The sequence below is a fragment of the Salmo salar genome, chromosome ssa09, assembly GCF_905237065.1.
Source record: "Salmo salar chromosome ssa09, Ssal_v3.1, whole genome shotgun sequence".
Classification (NCBI taxonomy): Eukaryota; Metazoa; Chordata; class Actinopteri; order Salmoniformes; family Salmonidae; genus Salmo; species Salmo salar.
Genome location: NC_059450.1, coordinates 17,295,367 through 17,315,280, shown reverse-complemented (window position 1 = coordinate 17,315,280; position 19,914 = coordinate 17,295,367). Strand labels below are relative to the sequence as shown.

The window sequence follows — 19,914 nt, the reverse complement described above, 5'->3', positions numbered from 1 at the left end:
TTACCCAGGATGTATTACCCAGATTGTCTTACCCAGGATGTCTTACCCAGGTTGTCTTACCCAGGATGTCTTGCCCAGGATGTCTTACCCAGGATGTCTTACCCAGGATGTCTTACCCAGGATGTCTTGCCCAGGATGTCTTACCCAGGATGTCTTGCCCAGGATGTCTTACCCAGGTTGTCTTACCCAGGATGTCTTGCCCAGGATGTCTTACCCAGGATGTCTTACCCAGGTTGTCTTACCCAGGATGTCTTACCCAGGTTGTCTTACCCAGGATGTCTTACCCAGGATGTCTTACCCAGGATGTCTTACCCAGGATGTCTTACCCAGGTTGTCTTACCCAGGATGTCTTACCCAGGTTGTCTTACCCAGGCTCTCTGGTCCAGTACATAACAGTTCCACCGGGCTGTAATCCCCTGGTGGCCTGGCACAGCGCGGGCTGCAGAGGTGTGAGAAGGGGAGCCTGTGCTGTGGGTGTGAGGTTTTGTCGGAGGCCTGTAGTGGCCCGAGGAGAAGTACTGAATAAAGCCCTGGAGCCGTGCTGTGACCTCAGCCTTCGGCCACAGTCCCCGACGCCGTGTCATTTTCCCGTCCCCGCGTTGCCGCCTAACCAACGACAACTGCTCATTTACAGGGCAGTGTGGGCTCTGAGGCGCACAGACACACTAACACACAGACCAGAGCATGGAGCGTTACAGCCCTGTCCAGCAATTAGCACATGAGCACGTGCAGGTCACGAGTCATACATCACACATAAACAAACATGGCTATGAGTCAGACACCCAAAATGTTGCAAATCATAAAATGATATACAACAATACTCACATACGCATACAAACTCACAAGTACCATATATAGATACATGTGCGGACACACACAAACAAACACTGGTTGCCCAGGGTAACCGTAGGTCACATGACTGTCCAGACAGTGGTTGTGGGTCCTGTTGTCCAGACATGGTTAGCGTGACTGAGAGAGAGAGAGAGCGAGAGAGAGCGAGAGAGAGAGAGAGAGAGAGAGAGAGAGAGAGAGAGAGAGAGAGAGAGAAAGAGAGCGAGAGAGAGAGAGAGAGAGCGAGAGAAAGAGAGCGAGAGAGAGAGAGCGAGAGAGAGCGAGAGAAAGAGAGAGAGAGAGGCGAGAGAGAGAGAGAGAGAGAGAGAGAGAGAGAGAGAGAGAGAGAGAGAGAGAGAGAGGAAGTTTGGGCAGCTTGGCTAGCTAAGGCACACCCAATTACAGTATGACTCGCACATGCAGTGTCTAGTACTTCAGAGGACACTGTCTGTCTGTCTGTCTGTCTGTCTGTCTGTCTGTCTGTCTGTCTGTCTGTCTGTCTGTCTGTCTGTCTGTCTGTCTGTCTGTCTGTCTGTCTGTCTGTCTGTCTGTCTGTCTGTCTGTCTGTCTGTCTGTCTGTCTGGTTTGCATCTTGTATTCCTCCATTTTAGATTATAAATGATAAATTAACATACACTGAGTGTACAAAATATTAAGAACACCTTCCTAATATTGAGTTGCACCCCTTTTGCCCTCAGAACAGTCTCAATTTGTCAGGGCATGGACTCGCGTTCCACAGGGATGCTGGCCCATGTTGACTCCAATGCTTCCCACATTTGTGTCAAGACGGCTGGATGTCCTTTGGGTGGTGGACCATTCATGATACATATACACTGTTGATGGAGAAAAACTCAGCAGCATTGCAGTTCTTGACACAAACCGGTGCGCCTGGCACCTACTATCATACTCCGTTCAAAGACACTTCAATATTTCATCTTGCCCATTCACCCTCTGAATGGCACACATACACAATCCATGTCTCAATTGTCTCAAGGCTTAAAAATCCTTCTTTAACCTGTCTCCTCTTCATCTACACTGATTGAAGTGGATTTAACAAGTGACATCAATAAGGGATCATAGCTTTCACCTGGAAGTAAGCATTTCATGGTAAGGTTGTATTCGGCGCAGGTGACATAAAATTTGATTTGATATGATTCACCTGGTCAGTCTACGTCATGGAAAGAGCAGGTGTTCTTAATGTTTTTTATTTTTATATTTTTTAAAACCTTTATTTAACTAGGCAAGTCAGTTAAGAACAAATTCTTATTTACAATGACGGCCTACCAAAAGGCAAAAGGCCTCCTGCAGGGACGGGGGCCTGGGATTAAAAATAAAACAATATATAAAATATAAATATAGGACAAAACACACATCACAACAAGACAGACAACACAACACTACATAAAGAGAGGCCTAAGACAACAACATAGCAAGGCAGCAACACATGTTTCGTACACTTGTGTAGTTATGCAATATATCAAATGTAGGGCTCTACAGGCTTCTCTTTTTAGAGCCCTGACCAGATTGTGTTTTCTGAAAGTGTCAAAACCACAATCAGGTTAAATCCGGTTGAGATATTTGATGGGGGGAAACTCTGACATACCCACAACACACTGGAAAATATGCAATTCACTGTCAGGCTGTGCTTAAAGCCAAAATGCTTTTTAGTTATGTAGTAGTGGATCTAGGTTTATATACTGTATTTTCTACATATTTCATCAACTTTTGTGTATTGCTCATTTGTCCCGTATTACAGGTGTGAAATAAATATTCCCAAATAATTGTATTGTGTGATAGGAAAGAATAGACTTGGTGAGAAGCAGAGTGAAAGGGACAGTGTGTGAGAGAGAGGTAGTAAGAATAGAGGGGACAGCAGAGCAGAGCAGAGCAGCACTGCAACTAAGATTACGATACTATCAAGCGGTAAGTGAGGGTGGAGGGTTGGTTTTCCAGGCCCAAAACCACCAGCTCTTACAAACACAGATGCGCAGTGAGTCAGACATACACACACAAACACATACATACACACAGTCTCTCTCTGAAAGCGCTCAGAGACAGAACTCTCTCTACTCTGCTCTGCTCCTTTCCACTCTCTGTGCGGCGGCAAGCCCCCGTCTCCACAGTCAACTCTCTCTCTCTCTCTCTCTCTCGGTCTCTCTCTCTCTCTCTCTCTCTCACTCTTCCTTCTCTCATTTCTATTTCTCTTAATGCGTGTTCAATTCTTTTCTGGTTGTTCGCATTGGGTTTCGGCGCCCTCTGAAAGCCTCACAGACTTTGAATGGCGTAGGCCACTGCCTGGTTTGAACTTAAAGAAAACAGAACATTTCCAAAACTTGGCCGACCAATCAAAAGAGAGAGAGAAAAGAGAGAGGGAAGCAGAGCTGAAAAAGTAAAAGCAAAGAGGAAAAAACAAGCTACACCGAGTAAGAGCGAAAAGAGAGAGGGGAGGGGAGGAGAGGCCCTGTGACCTCATGTGACATGTGACGTGGTCTCCTCCACTCACGGAGGGGAGTTGGAGGATGGCGAGGACGCAAAGAGAGCTGTGGCTTTAGCCGGCGCTAGCTAACACTGACGCTCCATTCAGGCCACCACCGTGGGACACCACGTCTCCTGACAGAGAGAGAGAGAACCTGGCTAATCTCAGAGCCCCTGCCCACTGACGGACCGGACCAGCACCACACCTCCCTGCCACCCCACCCTGGCCTGCTGACAAGACGTCCAGACCCGATACAACAACGGTGAGTCCATTGGAAGGCCAGAGTCCTGGAGAGGGATGGTACCACTGCATCTCAGTGTAGCCACACTCTCCCTCTCCCTCCCAACCTGCCATTCTCTCTCCCTCTCCCTCACCCTCCCAGCCTACCATTCTCTCTCCCTCTCCCTCACCCTCCCAGCCTACCATTCTCTCTCCCTCTCCCTCACCCTCCCAGCCTGCCATTCTCTCTCCCTCTCCCTCCCAGCCTGCCATTCTCTCTCCCTCTCCCTCACCCTCTCAGCCTGCCATTCTCTCTCCCTCTCCCTCTCCCTCTCCCTCTCCCTCCCAGCCTGCCATTCTCTCTCCCTCTCCCTCACCCTCCCAGCCTACCATTCCCTCTCCCTCTCCCTCACCCTCCCAGCCTACCATTCTCTCTCCCTCTCCCTCACTCTCCCAGCCCACCATTCCCTCTCCCTCTCCCTCACCCTCCCAGCCTACCATTCTCTCTCCCTCTCCCTCACTCTCCCAGCCCACCATTCTCTCTCCCTCTCCCTCACCCTCCCAGCCCACCATTCTCTCTCCCTCTCCCTCACCCTCCCAGCCTTTCCATTCTCTCTGCCTCTCCCTCTCCCTCACCCTCCCAGCCTACCATTCCCTCTCCCTCTCTTTCACTCCCTCTCCCCTATCATTCCCTCTTCCTCTCTTTCTTTCTGAATGTCTCATACCCCTGGTGCTGCATACTTATTCTGCTCTCTTTGCAGGCTTGTGGCAAGGGATTCCTGCGGTAGTTACAAACCCCAAATTCTTGGTTGCAAATGGGCTCCGAGTTCCAGGATCTATCCTTCTCCCTCGCTCTCCTCTCTCTCACTCTTTCGTTCTCTATTTCAACCACCGTTTCTCTCCAAGGTTGGTCGTTATCGACTGTAGAGAGGGCTGACGACGGCTCTGGCACCACTTCAGCCACGAGGACATGGCTTCCAACAGCATCTTTGACTGCTTCGGAAACTACGGCCCCACTCTACTGAGAGGTAAGCACTCTCTCCTCCCCTCTATACTCTCTCTCTCTCTCCCTCTCTCTCCTCTGTCATGTCTGTGGCTCGAGGCGTCAGAGAGAGAATGATATTGGCGGCTCTGGCGGTCCACTCGCTCCCAGTTGTTTAAAATGTGTGGCCTCGTCTGTTTGGCAACACGAAGGAGTGTGAGGGTGTGTGCGTGTTCCAAAACAGCAGGGACAGCAACACTTCTAAAAGAGAGACTTTGTTTTGGTGTTTGAGTAGACCCTCTCTGAAAGGATCGTACCACACACGCTGAATGCCCTAATGTTCCTATTAAATGGGTAAAAGGAGGCATGGGTCCATACAGTAGCCGAGGCCGTTAGTGACAGGGCCCTTACAGCTGTGGGCCTCAGGGCTGCATCTGATGTAGTCTTGATGGAGCACACCCATAATGGGCTTCTCACCACAGCCATCAAGAGGGAGTTTTTCTAGCTCTCTGGGAGAATAGAAGGAAGGAAGGCTCCATCGGACCGGCCTTTACTGGAACACAGTGATACGATAAAACAAAAAGAGAAAAAACATTGGTCTGTCTCCTTCACTACTTACAGGAGGTACTCTTGGCCTGTGTGGTGAGGTGAGTGCATTACACTCAGGCTAAAGACTGCTCTTAATGAAGGAGCCATTTTCTTCCATGGTTACCTCAATCCTGCAGTACTTGGATTAAAGCCTAGATTGAATTCAAGTTTAGAGAGAATTTTCCCGCTGATATAATAAAACAATAAATTATAAGATTATGAAATAACAATGTACTAAATTAGATTACATAAAGTGATAGAAGCTTCAATTGTGTTCAATTTAGATTAATAGCAAAATGATACAAACAAATTTTCAAGCAGCTAGAAAGTGAAGAAACCATGTAAAACTTCTGTTCTGTTTGTCACAGCGGAATATCAGACTTCCACTCTAAATCTAACTGTTGAAAACTCTGAATGAACTGTATAAACTGTTGGCTAAGTTTAGAGAGAATTTTCCCGCTGATATAATGAAACAATAAATTATAAGATTATGAAATAACAATGTACTAAATTAGATTACATATAGTGATAGAAGCTTCAATTGTGTTCAATTGCAAAAGGCCTTAGCCAACAGTTTATACAGTTCATTCAGAGTTTTCAACAATTAGATTTAGAGTGGAAGTCAGATATTCTGCTGTGACAAACAGAACAGAAGTTTTACATGGTTTCTTCACTTTCTAGCTGTTTGAAAATGTGTTTGTATCATTTTGCTACTAATCTAAAAAGTCCCCAACATGTCATTTTATCGAGAGCATGTTGCTGTGAGAGTATTAATCTGAGGAGGTCTGGGAGATTGGTTCCCTACTACATAAAAAAAAAACGGCACAGAAAATCTACCCTCGATTACGGCCTGGTTGCTGTGGTAATTAGAGAGCCACAGGATAAGCACTACCAGCTCCTAATTGTCTGCAGAATAAATCTTAAAATCTCTGGAGCCCAGTTTCCCCCTCTATAAACATGCGCCCACACACATCTGCCGCTCATATGAGAACACGACTCTGATATCCCTACGGGAACCACAGTGAGCAGAGTGACAGAGGACGGTGTTTCAGTGTTCTCACAGCTCAGACAGATACTCAGTCATTTAGAGTTTCCTCTCGACAAAGCCGCATCTCTGCACTATATCTTTCTCTCACTCTCATTCTTACGCATCACTAAATGCTTCTCTCCCGCTCTCTTATTCATCCTTCGTTGGTTATTATCATTCAGACTGGAGCACGAGGTCTGGCTGCTGGTTGATTATTCTCCTTTAAAGCACTACGGCCTTATTTAGTGTGCAACCCTCTAATGTCTGACTAAGAACTGAGTTGGGATCAGATCTTACACTTTGCGGGCCTCTTATGTAAAGCGCTTCGGATGCTTGAATTTGTATTTTGACTGTTGCGAGAAGGGAAAACCAACGTGCATGCCAAAAAAATAGGATGGAAAAATAGAAGAGTGTTTAAAGCTGTAATCGCCATTGGAAATCATTAATGAATATGCAATATCCTTTTACAATTTATTCAGTCGAGAAAATGAATGCAAACTGCAACAGAACAAAGGCCAAAAGTAATTCAATCCTCCAGTTCAATTTGAAAGCATTTCAAATAGACTACCTCACGTGAGTGAAATACTCTGGCCGTTAGTTTAACAACTTGCATTACACAGGCAAAGCAGTTTGGAAAAGAGAAGAAAAAAAATGTGACCGAAATTAAGAGGTACGGGTCGAAAGAAAATCAAAGAGGCCGTTTAATGTTTGTGGATATTGTATGTTTCCAATTCCTGAATTTAATGCTATGGAAATGTGGATGTATAAATGTCATAGTGTTACAGTTAAACTCTGCCTACAGATTGTGCTTCTAAAGTACATTTACATTTTATTTAGCTGGTAAAAAAAAAAGTTAAATCCCAAACATCTATATCTAATGATTAGCAACTCAAGAGAGATAGGCTACCCATAGATGAATATGCATTCAGACACAATCATCTGAATACATAAATACAAGTAGACAGGAGCCCTGTCCATTAGCAAGTATAGAATGATATTCTTAGCTCCATCACATTAAGCAGCAGTATATCTCATGCTGAGATGTGAACACACGCGTGCACGTGATGTGCAACACCTGACACGCTTTCTGTGAGAAAAGAATGTGCTTCGCCTCAAAAACCTCACTCCTGTAGCACAGAGAAGAGGAGAGAGAAAAGAGAGAAGAGAGAAGAGAAGCGAGAGAGGGACACTGAAGCTCTCACGCTATTTGTAATGAGAAAGAGAGCACCTCCAAAAACAGTTGCGAGGCCCTGACAGTTAGCACACTAGGGCAGGCCGTATGTGAGATGGAGATGCTCTCTAAAGGCGCTAATCTGATGCAGACTAAGAGAGCTCCTGCCTTTCCCCGATAACCACAATGAGGTTACACCTGCTCCTCTCTCACAACAGACCAATTATCCAGACACACACACACACACACACACACACACATCTGAGGTACGCTAAATACTCACAGAACTAACATTAGCAGCTTGGTATCCCAAATTCTTGATACGAGTGAAATACCAGGTGATACGAGTGAAAATAGCAACTATTTCACTCTGTGGAGAAAAATGTCTAAACTTTTATTGGGTTACAAACCTGCCACTTTTGCTGTCTTCAGCGTTAGAGTCAGGTGAGGATCCTGGTTTACAGTGAGTCTGATTGGGCATGGGTACTGGGTCATATCCTTGGCTTGGTTCCCTGACCGCTTTTCCTCATAGCTGGGGGGGGGGCATTTTAGAGTGTAACGCTCATGGGAGCCAGTTCCCTTTGTGGCAGAAAAAAGGCCCCACTTTATTAGGGTGGGAATGGTTTTATATGTTTGGCTTGTTGCACTGTATGAATGAAAGTTAGGGTTTCTGTGTGAGAAACACGCCATGCTTCGCCACAGTAGTAGTGAGTTTATTTTTGGTGGATTCTGGGAGGTGGTCTGGTTAGTTCTACAACTCGGAAATAAAAAGCTAAAAGACTCACAACTGTTAGAATTGTATGAGAAAAATAAACTTTGGGTAAAACCCTCAAATGAATTCTCTCACATTACAGATAAGCCTCAAGATGAATTTAACAAAAGGATCAGATCTTTGATGTTAAAACATATATTACAACAAAGTTGTTGTCACAAAGTCAAGTTAATATACAGTAGCTTGTGATCAAAAGTTTTGAAATTCACCCAAAAATTCACCCTCCTAAATTAATCAAATACTTAATTGGAAGCCAGTCAAAGCCCTTCTGCTCAGCCTTAGGCCTCCGATGCCAAACCATGGAGATTGGCTGAAATCTGTAACCAGATATTGAGTTTCGATATTCAAAAAGAAAGGGAAATAATACAAAACTCATGACAGCCACGGAGTAGCGGAATCCTGTCTCCAATTTAGCAGAGTATAATATCTATTTATAAAACTCTGAGGGCACATTGGATGGTAGCAACGCTCTGGACTTTATTAGCATTGTAAACGTTTGAGGTACTTATTTGGTCCGCCTCGTCGTTTTCACCGTCTGTCAACACCTGTTGATGGGTAACACCTTCAGGGGTCGCCAACAAGATGGCTTCCAGGTAGAGGAAGGGAGGTGGCATATGCTGATTATGTGGTCAACCAATTTCCAAACCCCGTCTCCCATAAATCGTTTGGCTGAGCACGCTAAACTCTATGAAACGTTGGTCAAGGTTAAAGTTGTGCTAAGTGTTGTAGTAAATAAAATGTTCTGGTGGTCGACCGGCAACCACAAGAGCCAGATTCTCTGGAGCTGGTCTCCAATCTGATAATGTGGGTATTTCCTGTATTGGTCCCTTGGTACAAATTTAGTTTGGACAAGTAATTGTTTCGGAAGGGCGGACAACTTTCTATCGACAAACAGCACTGGACAGGTGATCAACATATGTTTCTGAAATTCATCTTGAAAACAAACTAAAGGTAGACTTTGCGTAGTATGGCATGGCTGGTGTGTATAGTGAATATGATCTGATGCTGGTTCTGAGGCAGTAGGCATTGTGCCAGACTGGATGAAGCATTAAGAAAGCTCTGTGTGGTGTCTCAGCCCCTCTAGCACAGTTCATCAAGAGTTAGACTTCACATTAAGAGCAGCTCTCTGATTGCCTATGGCAGTTCTGAGGGGACTGAACTCTGTGAATTTATGGTAAATACAGTACCACTGTCACGCCCTGACCATGGAGAGCCCTTGGGGTTCTCTATGGTGCAATAGGTCAGAGCGTGAATAGGGGGTGTTCTAGTCTAGAATTTCTATGTTGGTGTGAGTATGGTTCCCAATTGGACCAGCTGATGATTGTTGCCTCTAATTGGGGATCATACTTAATGTGGTCCTTTTCCCACCTGCATTTGTGGGATATTGTTTCGCTTTGGTTTAGTGCTATGTGCGCTACGAACTTCACGTTAGTTTATTCTTTGTTGTTTTTTGAAGGTTCACTTTAATAAATATGTGGAACTCTACTCACGATGCGCCTTAGTCCGCTCATTATGTATACGACGAACGTGACAACCACACCTTCCTCAGACAAGCAAAAAGGAGAAAATACATATTATGCCCTTACTTAATAATTACGGAGTGGCAGAATGAAATAATTGGTATGGTGAGAGACACAAATCCAAGTTTGTCATGATACAATGCACTGGGATGTCAGCGGAATTCATAACGTCTAGACAAGCTATTTTAACTGGGACCCTCCGATGTGGAAAATAAATATCGGAACAGGAACGCTAGCATGCAGGCAGGAAAGTACTCAGACGACAAAAGTATTTGGATAACTGGACAAGGAGATGGAAATGATCACAATATAATTTTTTTTTTTTTTTTTAACGTCTTACATCTACTGTTTATAGTTACAATATTCCGATGAGTCATTTCTTTACGCTTAATTACGTTCTCTTATGAGATGATCATATTTCATTAGGCCCTTACTGTGGTATTGATTAAATCACTGCTATCATGCTTTTAATAACCTCATCCCTTTTGTCTGAGAGAATTGAATTATGAACAAACCCAGGCTTGTAATGTTTTCAATCACTTATCATGCAGTTGTATAACAGCTGCCCCTGAACCACAGCTAGTTTCATACACTGAGGCAGCTGACAATTAGGGACAAGCAACAGTCTAATACCACCAGTGATTATGCATGGTGACCTAAGTTTGGCAATAATTAAGTTACAGGAAGCTTATATAAGTGTTATTAAGTAATTTTGCCATGCCATAAAGTGTTAATTACCATGTGATTAATTAACTAAATGAGACTCTAGTTGTACTAATGAAGGAGATAATAGATCAGATTACAACCAACAACGAATTTACGGGAAATTAAAGAATGAAAATGAAGATCCTTCTTGAAAAGAAATGAATTATATATTCTTTTTTTTAACTATCTTGTCTATCAAAAGAAGCCAACACTAGACAAACAGAGTCCATTTGAAGTGAATTTGAAACTTCGACAGAATGTTGTTGTTTTTCATAAGGCATGACCCCTCCCTGCTTAGTAATACCGTTAAACAGATGTTTCGAACAACATCCGATCTGTAGACACAACATAAAGAAGAATCATCCCATTTTTAGCATAGCGTATGAAAACTATTTCAGCATAGTTTTATTTTCACATGCAGCTAATTTCAGTTGCCTATATACAGTATGGCACATCTGGTTTTCAACGTGGAGACATCGAACAATTCAACAGCAAAACAGCTCAACAAGCCAGAATGTGAAACTGAACTAAAGACTGAAGCCTCTTCTTCCTTCATTACGATAAATCTTTAATCATGCTCAAAACGTCCATAGCCCATCCCTCTTCCCAAAAGCAATAAAGAAAAAAGTTAATTACGGTGGAGGAAAAATGCAGATAATGATAGGATATATAAGCTGCAGGCTATGAAATTGTTTTTGATACTAATTTTTCTCAGTTTTTCCCCGAAAAATCTCAAGTTGTTTGCATTAGTTAATTATCTTTGGTGCAATAAAACACGTTTTAGGGACGTGACAACCTTCCCAAAAAGTAGAAAAAGTTATTTCAAGAGATGATCATTTCAGAAATGGGAAATGACTACTTGACTTTTTTTACAACTTGACTTTTTGGACATAGGCAATTTTATGAGATCACGTTTTCGAAAAACATTTTAAAAATCTGCTCCAAATTATGATTGAAAGATGTCTGCAGAAAGAATAAGGTGTCAGCTATGACATGACACCCTGGGTTTACCCTGGGTTTATTATTTTGGTTATTGAACTACAGTAAGTGAAGTGGATTAACACCTGGATTACGGTAAAGGAATTTCATCATGGGTCCCTTATCTGTGCTACTCAGAAATGCATAGTTATGGAGATGAATGCCATTCTCTTCATGGTCTTTTTGTTGTATGTGTGATGTAAGTGCCTTAATGTGTTTGGACCCCAGGAAGAGTAGTTGCTGCCTTGGCAGGAACTAACGGGGATCCCTAATAGATACAAATGGGGATGTATCCTAAATAGGTACACAAATATAGAAATATGCAATATCCTCCTTTGCATACTTGGGTATTATTCTACACACTGGCTATTATTTTAATGAGCTCTTCCCCCAAACAAGACCACATTTGGTTGGTCCGGACCAAATCTGAACGAATCATAGACATATCTATGTTTCACAGATTTGGACATCAAAGTACAGCACAGTAGAGTACATTATAGTAAAGTAGATTATAGTTCAGTACAGTACAATACAGTACATTACAGTAAAGTAGTTTATAGTTCAGTACAGTACATTACAGTAAAGTAGATTATAGTTCAGTACAATACAGTCAATTACAGTAAAGTAGATTAAAGTTCAGTACAGTACAATACAGTACATTACAGTAAAGTAGATTATAGTTCAGTACAGTACAATACTGTACATTACAGTAAAGTAGATTATAGTTCAGTACAATACAGTCAATTACAGTAAAGTAGATTATAGTTCAGTACAGTACAATACAGTACATTACAGTAAAGTAGATTATAGTTCAGTACAGTACAATACAGTACATTACAGTAAAGTAGATGCTTTTTTCAATCTTTACTAACAACATGCCACTGGCTTTGAGTAAGGCCAGTGTGTCTATGTATGCAGATGACTCAACACTATACACGTCAGCTACTACAGCGACTGAAATGACTGCAACACTTAACAAAGAGCTGCAGTTAGTTTCAGAATGGGTGAAAAGGAATAAGTTAGTCCTAAATATTTCTAAAACTAAAAGCATTGTATTTGGGACAAATCATTCACTAAACCCTAAACCTCAACTACATCTCGTCATGAATGATGTGTAAATTGAGCAAGTTGAGGTGACTAAACTGCTTGTAGTAACCCTTGATTGTAAACTGTCATGGTCAAAACATGTTGATACAACAGTAGCTAAAATGGGGAGAAGTCTGTCCATAATAATGCACTGATCTGCCTTCTTAACAGCACTATCAACAAGGCAGGTCCTACAGGCCCCGGTTTTGTCGCACCTGGACTACTGTTCAGTAGTGTGGTCAGGTGCCACAAAGAGGGACTTGGGAAAATTGCAGCTGGCTCAGAACAGGGCAGCATGGCTGGCCCTTAAAAGTACACGGAGAGCTAACATTAATGACATGCATGTCAATCTCTCCATGGCTCAAAGTGGAAGAGAGATTGACTTCATCATTACTTGTTTATGTAAGAGGTATTGACAAGCTGAATGTACCGAGCTGTGTGTACTACACACAGCTCGGACACCCATGCATACCCCACAAGACATGCCACCAGAGATCTCTTCACAGTCCCCAAGTCCAGAACAGACTATGGGAGGCACACAGTACTACATAGAGCCATGACTACATGGAACTCTATTCCACATCAGGTAACTGATGCAAGCAGTAGAATCAGATTTAAAAAGCAGGTAAAAATACACCTTATGGAACAACGGGGACTGTGAAGAGACACACACACAAAGGTACAGACACATGCATATACACACATTGTGATATTGTTGTATGGTGGTATTGAACATTTTGTGTTGTGGATATGTGGTGGTGTAGGGATGTTACAGTTGAAGTCGGAAGTTTACATACACTTAGGTTGGAGTCATTAAAACTCGTTTTTCAACCACTCCACAAATTTCTTGTTAACAAATTATAGTTTTGGCAAGTCGGTTAGGACATCTACTTTGTGCATGACACAAGTCATTTTTCCATCAATTGTTTACAGACAGATTATTTCACTGTATCACAATTCCAGTGGGTCAGAAGTTTACATCCACTAAGTTGACTGTGACTTTAAACAGCTTGGAAAATTCCAGAAAAGGATGTCATGGCTTTAGAAGCTTCTGATAGGCTAATTGACATAATTTGAGCCAATTGGAGGTGTACCTGTGGATGTATTTCAAGGCCTACCTTCAAACTCAGTGCCTCTTTACTTGACATCATGGGAAAATCAAAAAGAAATCAGCCAGCTTTACCAGCCACAGGATTTTAGAAATTTTTACATGCATAGTATGTATACTGAACAAAAATATAAATGCAACATGTAAAGTGTTGGTCCCATGTTTAATGAGCTGAAATAAAAGATCCCAGAAATGTTCCATACGCACGAAAAGCTTACATCCCTGTTAGTGAGAATTTATCCTTAACCAAGATAATTATTTCACCTGACAGGTGTGGCATATCAAGAAGCTGATTAAACAGCATGATCATTACACAGATTTGTCATACAACACAATGCCACAGATGTCTCAAGTTTTGAGGGAGCGTGCAGTTGGCATGCTGACCAGAGCTGTTGCCAGATAATTGAATGTTAATTTCTCTACCATAAGCCACCTCCAACACGTCCAACCAGCCTCACAACCGCAGACCATGTGTAACCCGCCAGCCCAGGACCTCCACATCCGGCTTCTTCACCTGCGGGATCATCCAGGATGAAACTGTGGGTTTGCACAACCGAAGAATTTCTGCACAAACTGTCAGAAACCGTCTCAGGGAAGCTCATCTGTGTGCTAGTCATCCTCACCGGGGTCTTGACCTGACTGCATTTTGGCGTCGTAACCGACTTCAGTGGGCAAATGCTCACCTTTGATGGCCACTGGCACGCTAGAGAAGATTCACGGGTGTATCAGCGTGTATGGCGTCGTGTGGGGGCAAGCAGTTTGCTGATGTCAATGTTGTGAACAGATTGCCCCATGGTTGCGGTGGGGTTATGGTACGGGCAGGCATAAGCTATGGACAACGAACACAATTGCATTTTATCCATGGCAATTTGAATGCAATTTGAAAACACAGAGATACCGTGACGAGATCCTGATGCCCATTGTCATGCCATTCATCCACCGCCATCACCTCACGTTTCAGCATGTCGCAAGGATCTGTACACAATTCCTGGAAGCTGAAAATGTCCCAGTTCTTCCATGGCCTACATACTCACCAGACATGTGACCCATTGAACATGTTTGAGATGCTCTGGATCGATGTGCACAACAGCATGTTCCAGTTCCCTCCAATATCCAGCAACTTCGCACAGCCATTGAAGAGGAGTGGGACAACATTCCACAGGCCACAATTAATAGCCCAATCAACTCCATGCGAAGGAGATGTGTCACACTGCTTGAAGAAAATGGTGGTCACACCAAATACTGACGGGTTTTCTGATCCACGCCCCTACTTTTTAAATTATTTATACTTTACCTCCTTTTTTCCCCAATTTCGTGATATCCAATTGTTAGTTACGATCTTGTCTCATCGCTGCAACTACCCTACAGACTCGGGAGAGGCGAAGGTGGAGAGTCATCCAAAACACGACCCTGCCAAGCCGCACAGCTTCTTGACACACTGCTCGCTTAACCTCGAAGCCAGCCGCAACAATGTGTCGGAGGAAACACCGTACACCTGGCGACCGAAGTCATTTGTATTTGTGACCAACAGATGCATATCTGTATTGCCGGTCATGTGGAATCCATAGATAAGGGCCTAATGAATTTATTTCATTTGTCTGATTTCCTTAGATGACCTGTAACTCACTAAAATCTTTGAAATTGTTGCATGTTGCGTTATATTTTTGTTCAGTGTAGTTACCATGGCAAGGCACAGTTTTTGTTAAAAGGGTAGTTAAAAATGAACAACAATGCTTGCATACTGAAACATAATACTGAAATGCCCATTGACAGTAAACATGACAAGATTACTACGAATGACAAGAATTCTAAAAAACAATGTAATATGAGTTGTGCAGAATGAAATATATGAATACATTTCCCCCCCTAAAAGACTGACCTAAGGTAACCTTAGTGTGGATCTGTTGCTGTACTTTCTCTCCAGCTGCTCAGTTCTGTAAAAACTCAGCAGAAAGCCCTACACGAGGGAATCCCCTCTCGGCTATGGAGCAGAAGTGGTCTCTCTATCCCTTCCCATTCTCTCTCCCTTCTCTGTCTGGTTCTAGGTCACTCCGTCTGGCTCTGAAAGTCTTCTCACGGACACACACACACACACACACACACACACACACACACACACACACACACACACACACACACACACACACACACACACACACACACACACACACACACACACACACACACACACACACACACACACACACACACATACATACACAACATACAGACACACACACATACAGACTGTGAGTCAGAGAGGAGTGCTGTACAGTGTGTCAACGTGATGACCATATCATTCTCTCTCTCTCTCAATCCCGTCTGACCTCAGTGTAATAGTCTGTAAGAGATCACAGATGGCCTCCTGCTGCTTTTATCACAGTCAAGGACAACCAACAATTGGAGTAAACGCAGACTTGAAATGACTAATACTGGTGTAGTAAATTTACAAACAGAATTTTTTAAAACCTTAATTATAACAGAGACTTGATTGTACATGCATATTTATTTCGTTTTGTTTGCATTGGAAAAATACAGGTTGTATTAATGTGATGGAAACCGTCCTCCCTGGCAGTGGTGAGAAATCAGGTACCTCTTATATGCTGTCATACACAAACCAGACCATCACCAGAGAGTTAAACCACTGAGATGTAAAGCCTCACAAACCAGACCATCACCAGAGAGTTAAACCACTGAGACGTAAAGCCTCACAAACCAGACCATCACCAGAGAGTTAAACCACTGAGATGTAAAGCCTCACAAACCAGACCATCACCAGAGAGTTAAACCACTGAGACGTAAAGCCTCACAAACCAGACCATCACCAGAGAGTTAAACCACTGAGACGTAAAGCCTCACAAACCAGACCATCACCAGAGAGTTAAACCACTGAGATGTACAGCCTCACAAACCAGACCATCACCAAAGAGTTAAACCACTGAGACGTAAAGCCTCACAAACCAGACCATCACCAGAGAGTTAAACCACTGAGATGTAAAGCCTCACAAACCAGACCATCACCAGAGAGTTAAACCACTGAGACGTAAAGCCTCACAAACCAGACCATCACCAGAGAGTTAAACCACTGAGATGTAAAGCCTCACAAACCAGACTCCTCTTTTTGCGACCACACAACCTACACTGAACCTTAATTTCACCATCAACACAAAACCTCTTATCTTCACACCATCTCATCCACCATCCCCTTGGCTTTCACGCACGATAAAGACTACTGCAGGGTTACCTCTGCTAACTTAACCAACCCAGCAGAAAGACGTGTGTTACATGTAGCTAGGGACCGACCGAGGCTCCTTTAATCAGCATAATGACACAGCGAACAATCAACCAGTCAGTCAGCGGACTAGAAGGCTGTTAGCGAGCGTTTGATCAGGCTAATCACCACACGACAAGCCAGACTCTAGCCTCCTGATTTGGTTTATAAACGCTCCTTGTCGTCGTCGTTAGCCTGTCGTTAGCCTGGCCCGCCCTGGCGCTGAGGAGCCCGAGGGGCCAAACACAGCAATCAGAGGATTAGTGAGCAGTTAGGGCTCCTCAGAGGCTCTGAGTCACAGAGAGAGTGAGGAAAGTACGCTACATTGCACTGCATGGGGCAGGGTGCTAACCACTCATGGGCAACATCACTAGTGATTAGTCACAAAGATTATGAGAGGAAACATTCAGCCACATGGACACATGGAACTCATAGAGAGACAGAGAGAGCTGCATGCAATGGAGAGAGATAGTGTCCGTCTGTCCGGACACAGTAAAAGTTCAGAGAAGAGACGAGAGTTCAAGTAAAATCACAGTGATGACAGCTGGTCTCGTCTCTTCTCATGATTTCCTTCAAACTCAATTGGGCTCAATTTGATGATTGACAGTAATGATTTTGTGTTCAAAAGAGTGGTTTTATTGCAGGTGATGAAAATAATTTCTGTCTGTGAGACTCTTTAAACTCTCTGACTGAGAGGAGCCACGCCCTTCCTGCATCGGAATGAAAGCCTTCAGGCGCAGTGCAGTCGCTCGCTGCTTTCAGAGTTGTCTCACGTCTGCAGTGGAAAGTACCATGGACAGTTGTCTGGAAACAGGCGCTGGGTCACTGTTTTATTCTAGTCTCGCTCTCCAGTGAGCCAGACAGGGCCGAGGAGATTGAACTCCAGTGAAGAGAAATACATGCGACTTCAATATCTAGAAATGCTTTGAGGCGTCTTTACACTTGAATGTGTGACAGAACCTGGGATGACCGCCGTTAAAAACCCAAACAAGGATGAAGGAGTTTAACAGGGCAGGGTAGCTGCATAGACAACGAACGAGCGAGCGAGCGTGCGTGCGTGCGTATGCGCGTGCGTGCGTGTGCGTGTGTGTGTAGACAGTACAGTCAGTGGTGGAAAAAGTACCCAATTGTCATACTTGAGTAAAAGTAAAGATACTTGACTCTAGTGAAATTGAAAGTCACCTAGTAAAATACTACTTGATTAAGAGTCTAAAAGTATTTGGTTTTAAATATATTTAAGTATTAAAAATAAATATCATTGCTTCAAATATAAAAAAAACCTTATATTAGGCAAACCAGAATGCATTTTTATTTGTTTATTTGCAGATAGCCAAGGGCACATTCCAACACTCAGACATAATTTACATTACTTAAGTTATACTTTTAAGTATTTTTACTTAAGTATTTTACAGTAGGCAACAATGCGTGAGTGTGTTCTGAAGGCAAAGGGGGGGGTGGCCAGTTTATGGTCCAAAATGTATTTAACAACGTGAACCAAAGATGATCATATTGGCACAGTCAGGATTGTTTGGTGAATTCCTCACCAGATAGCCTTTTTCTTCTTAGCAGTCATACCACTCATACGTGACATACCTTGTCTTGTTCCTTCATATTTCCATGGGGACAGCCTATACGCTACAAAAAAATAAAAACATGTGGCTTTTGTTGCAGGAAGGAATGAACAACAGCATTCCGTGAGTAACCACATGAAAGGTTCCTCTGGCCATGAAGGCAGGCTCCCCTGCCTCCTGCTGACACGACTGTGACTAATTAACTAGAGAACAGAACTGACACTCCACTCTATACATCCTCTTTCCTCTCCACCTCTCCTCCCCTTTCTTCTGCTCTCCTCTCCCCAATCTCCATCTTTCTTCTCATCTCCTCTCCTCTGCTCCCCTCTCCTCATCCACACTGTTTAATTGTACAGGGCTCCTCTCTGGGTTCCGGCAGAGGGGACAGCCACACACGAGCACAAAGGGGCATTGTCTGCTGGTGAAAATGTGGTTAACAGGCCCAGCTATAATGGCTTGGCGGCTGTTGGCAGCCATGCACACTTCCTAATATTCGGTTCACATGCGATTTCATTTGGGAAAACACTGAGTTATGGGGCTTTGCCTTTGTGCGAGAGGGACGCCTCAACTTATTTTCAGAGCCGGCGGGCTAGGGTTCACCCCTTGCTGGGTCTCTCATTGCGCTTCTATATTTGTGTGCGATGTCGAGCTACAGGATCACAGACAGACTCCCATTTTGGCAGGGGGAAGGGAAAAAATGTCTCTGTTTGCCAGTCAAACGTGTTTGGCTGTCAGACTGAAAGGCTTCCAGAGCTCCGAGCTGTCTCCTCTTCTCGTCAGGGTGACACGTTTGATCTCTCAGAGACCATTTAATACACAGAGGGAAGTTCAACTGCTGGGTGGTTTGATAGGCAGTGCTGTGCAGCAGGGCACCAGGCAGCAGTTCAGAGAGGAAAGGGTTGCTCACCTCACTGTGGATAGTCTGGATGTAATCACAGTGTCTGTACACTGAATCTATAAATGTCTCATGGCATTACTTTTGTCCCTGCCCACCATAGGTGTGTGGTTACCCAGTGTGGAGTGTGAGGAAGTGCAGCATCAGTGAGCTAACATGTCTTGGGGCTGTGTTGGGTACAGGGGTGGTGATGCAGTGCGTAATGACTTCGCAAACATGGGCCACAGTCGAGCCACAGTTACACATCGAGAAGCTGTTTGTTGGATTGGTGAAATGGTGGCCAATCACACATAGCAAACCAGCGTGGTGGAGTGTCAGAGTGGTGGAGTGTTAGAGTGGTGGAGTGTTAGAGTGGTGGAGTGTTATTGTGGTGGAGTGTTAGAGTGGTGGAGATTTTGAGTGGTGGAGTGTTCGAATGTTAGTGGTGGAGTGTTATTGTGGTGGAGTGTTAGAGTGGTGGAGTGTTAGAGTGGTGGAATGTTAGAGTGGTGGAGTGTCAGTGGTGGAGTGTCAGAGTGGTGGAGTTTTAGAGTGGTGGAGTTTTAGAGTGGTGGAGTGTTAGAATGGTGGAGTGTTAGAGTGGTGGAGTGTCAGAGTGGTGGAGATTTAAAGTGGTGGAGTGTCAGAGGGGTGGAGTGTCCGAGTGGTGGAGTTTTAGAGTGGTGGAGTGTTAGAGTGGTGGAGTGTCAGAGTGGTGGAGTTTTAGAGTGGTGG

The 19,914-nt window shown here is 43.8% G+C and overlaps 1 protein-coding gene across 4 annotated transcripts in view; it reads left to right on the top strand.

Moving 5' to 3' along the window:
* The first annotated feature begins 2,882 nt into the window (after nucleotides 1-2,882).
* The window catches only part of LOC106610817 (runt-related transcription factor 3-like), a 70,639-nt gene continuing 53,607 nt past the window's right edge, over nucleotides 2,883-19,914 (top strand). For 2 of the 4 annotated variants that reach the window (XM_045723432.1, XM_014210425.2), the window contains exons 1-2: nucleotides 2,887-3,569; nucleotides 4,433-4,554. In XM_045723432.1, the coding sequence (XP_045579388.1) occupies nucleotides 4,497-4,554 (58 nt within the window). In that variant the 5' untranslated portion in view covers nucleotides 2,887-3,569; nucleotides 4,433-4,496. Of the gene's footprint in view, nucleotides 3,570-4,432; nucleotides 4,555-19,914 lie in introns of all 4 variants that reach the window. The other 2 variants (XM_014210429.2, XM_014210427.2) reach the window with 2 other exon arrangements.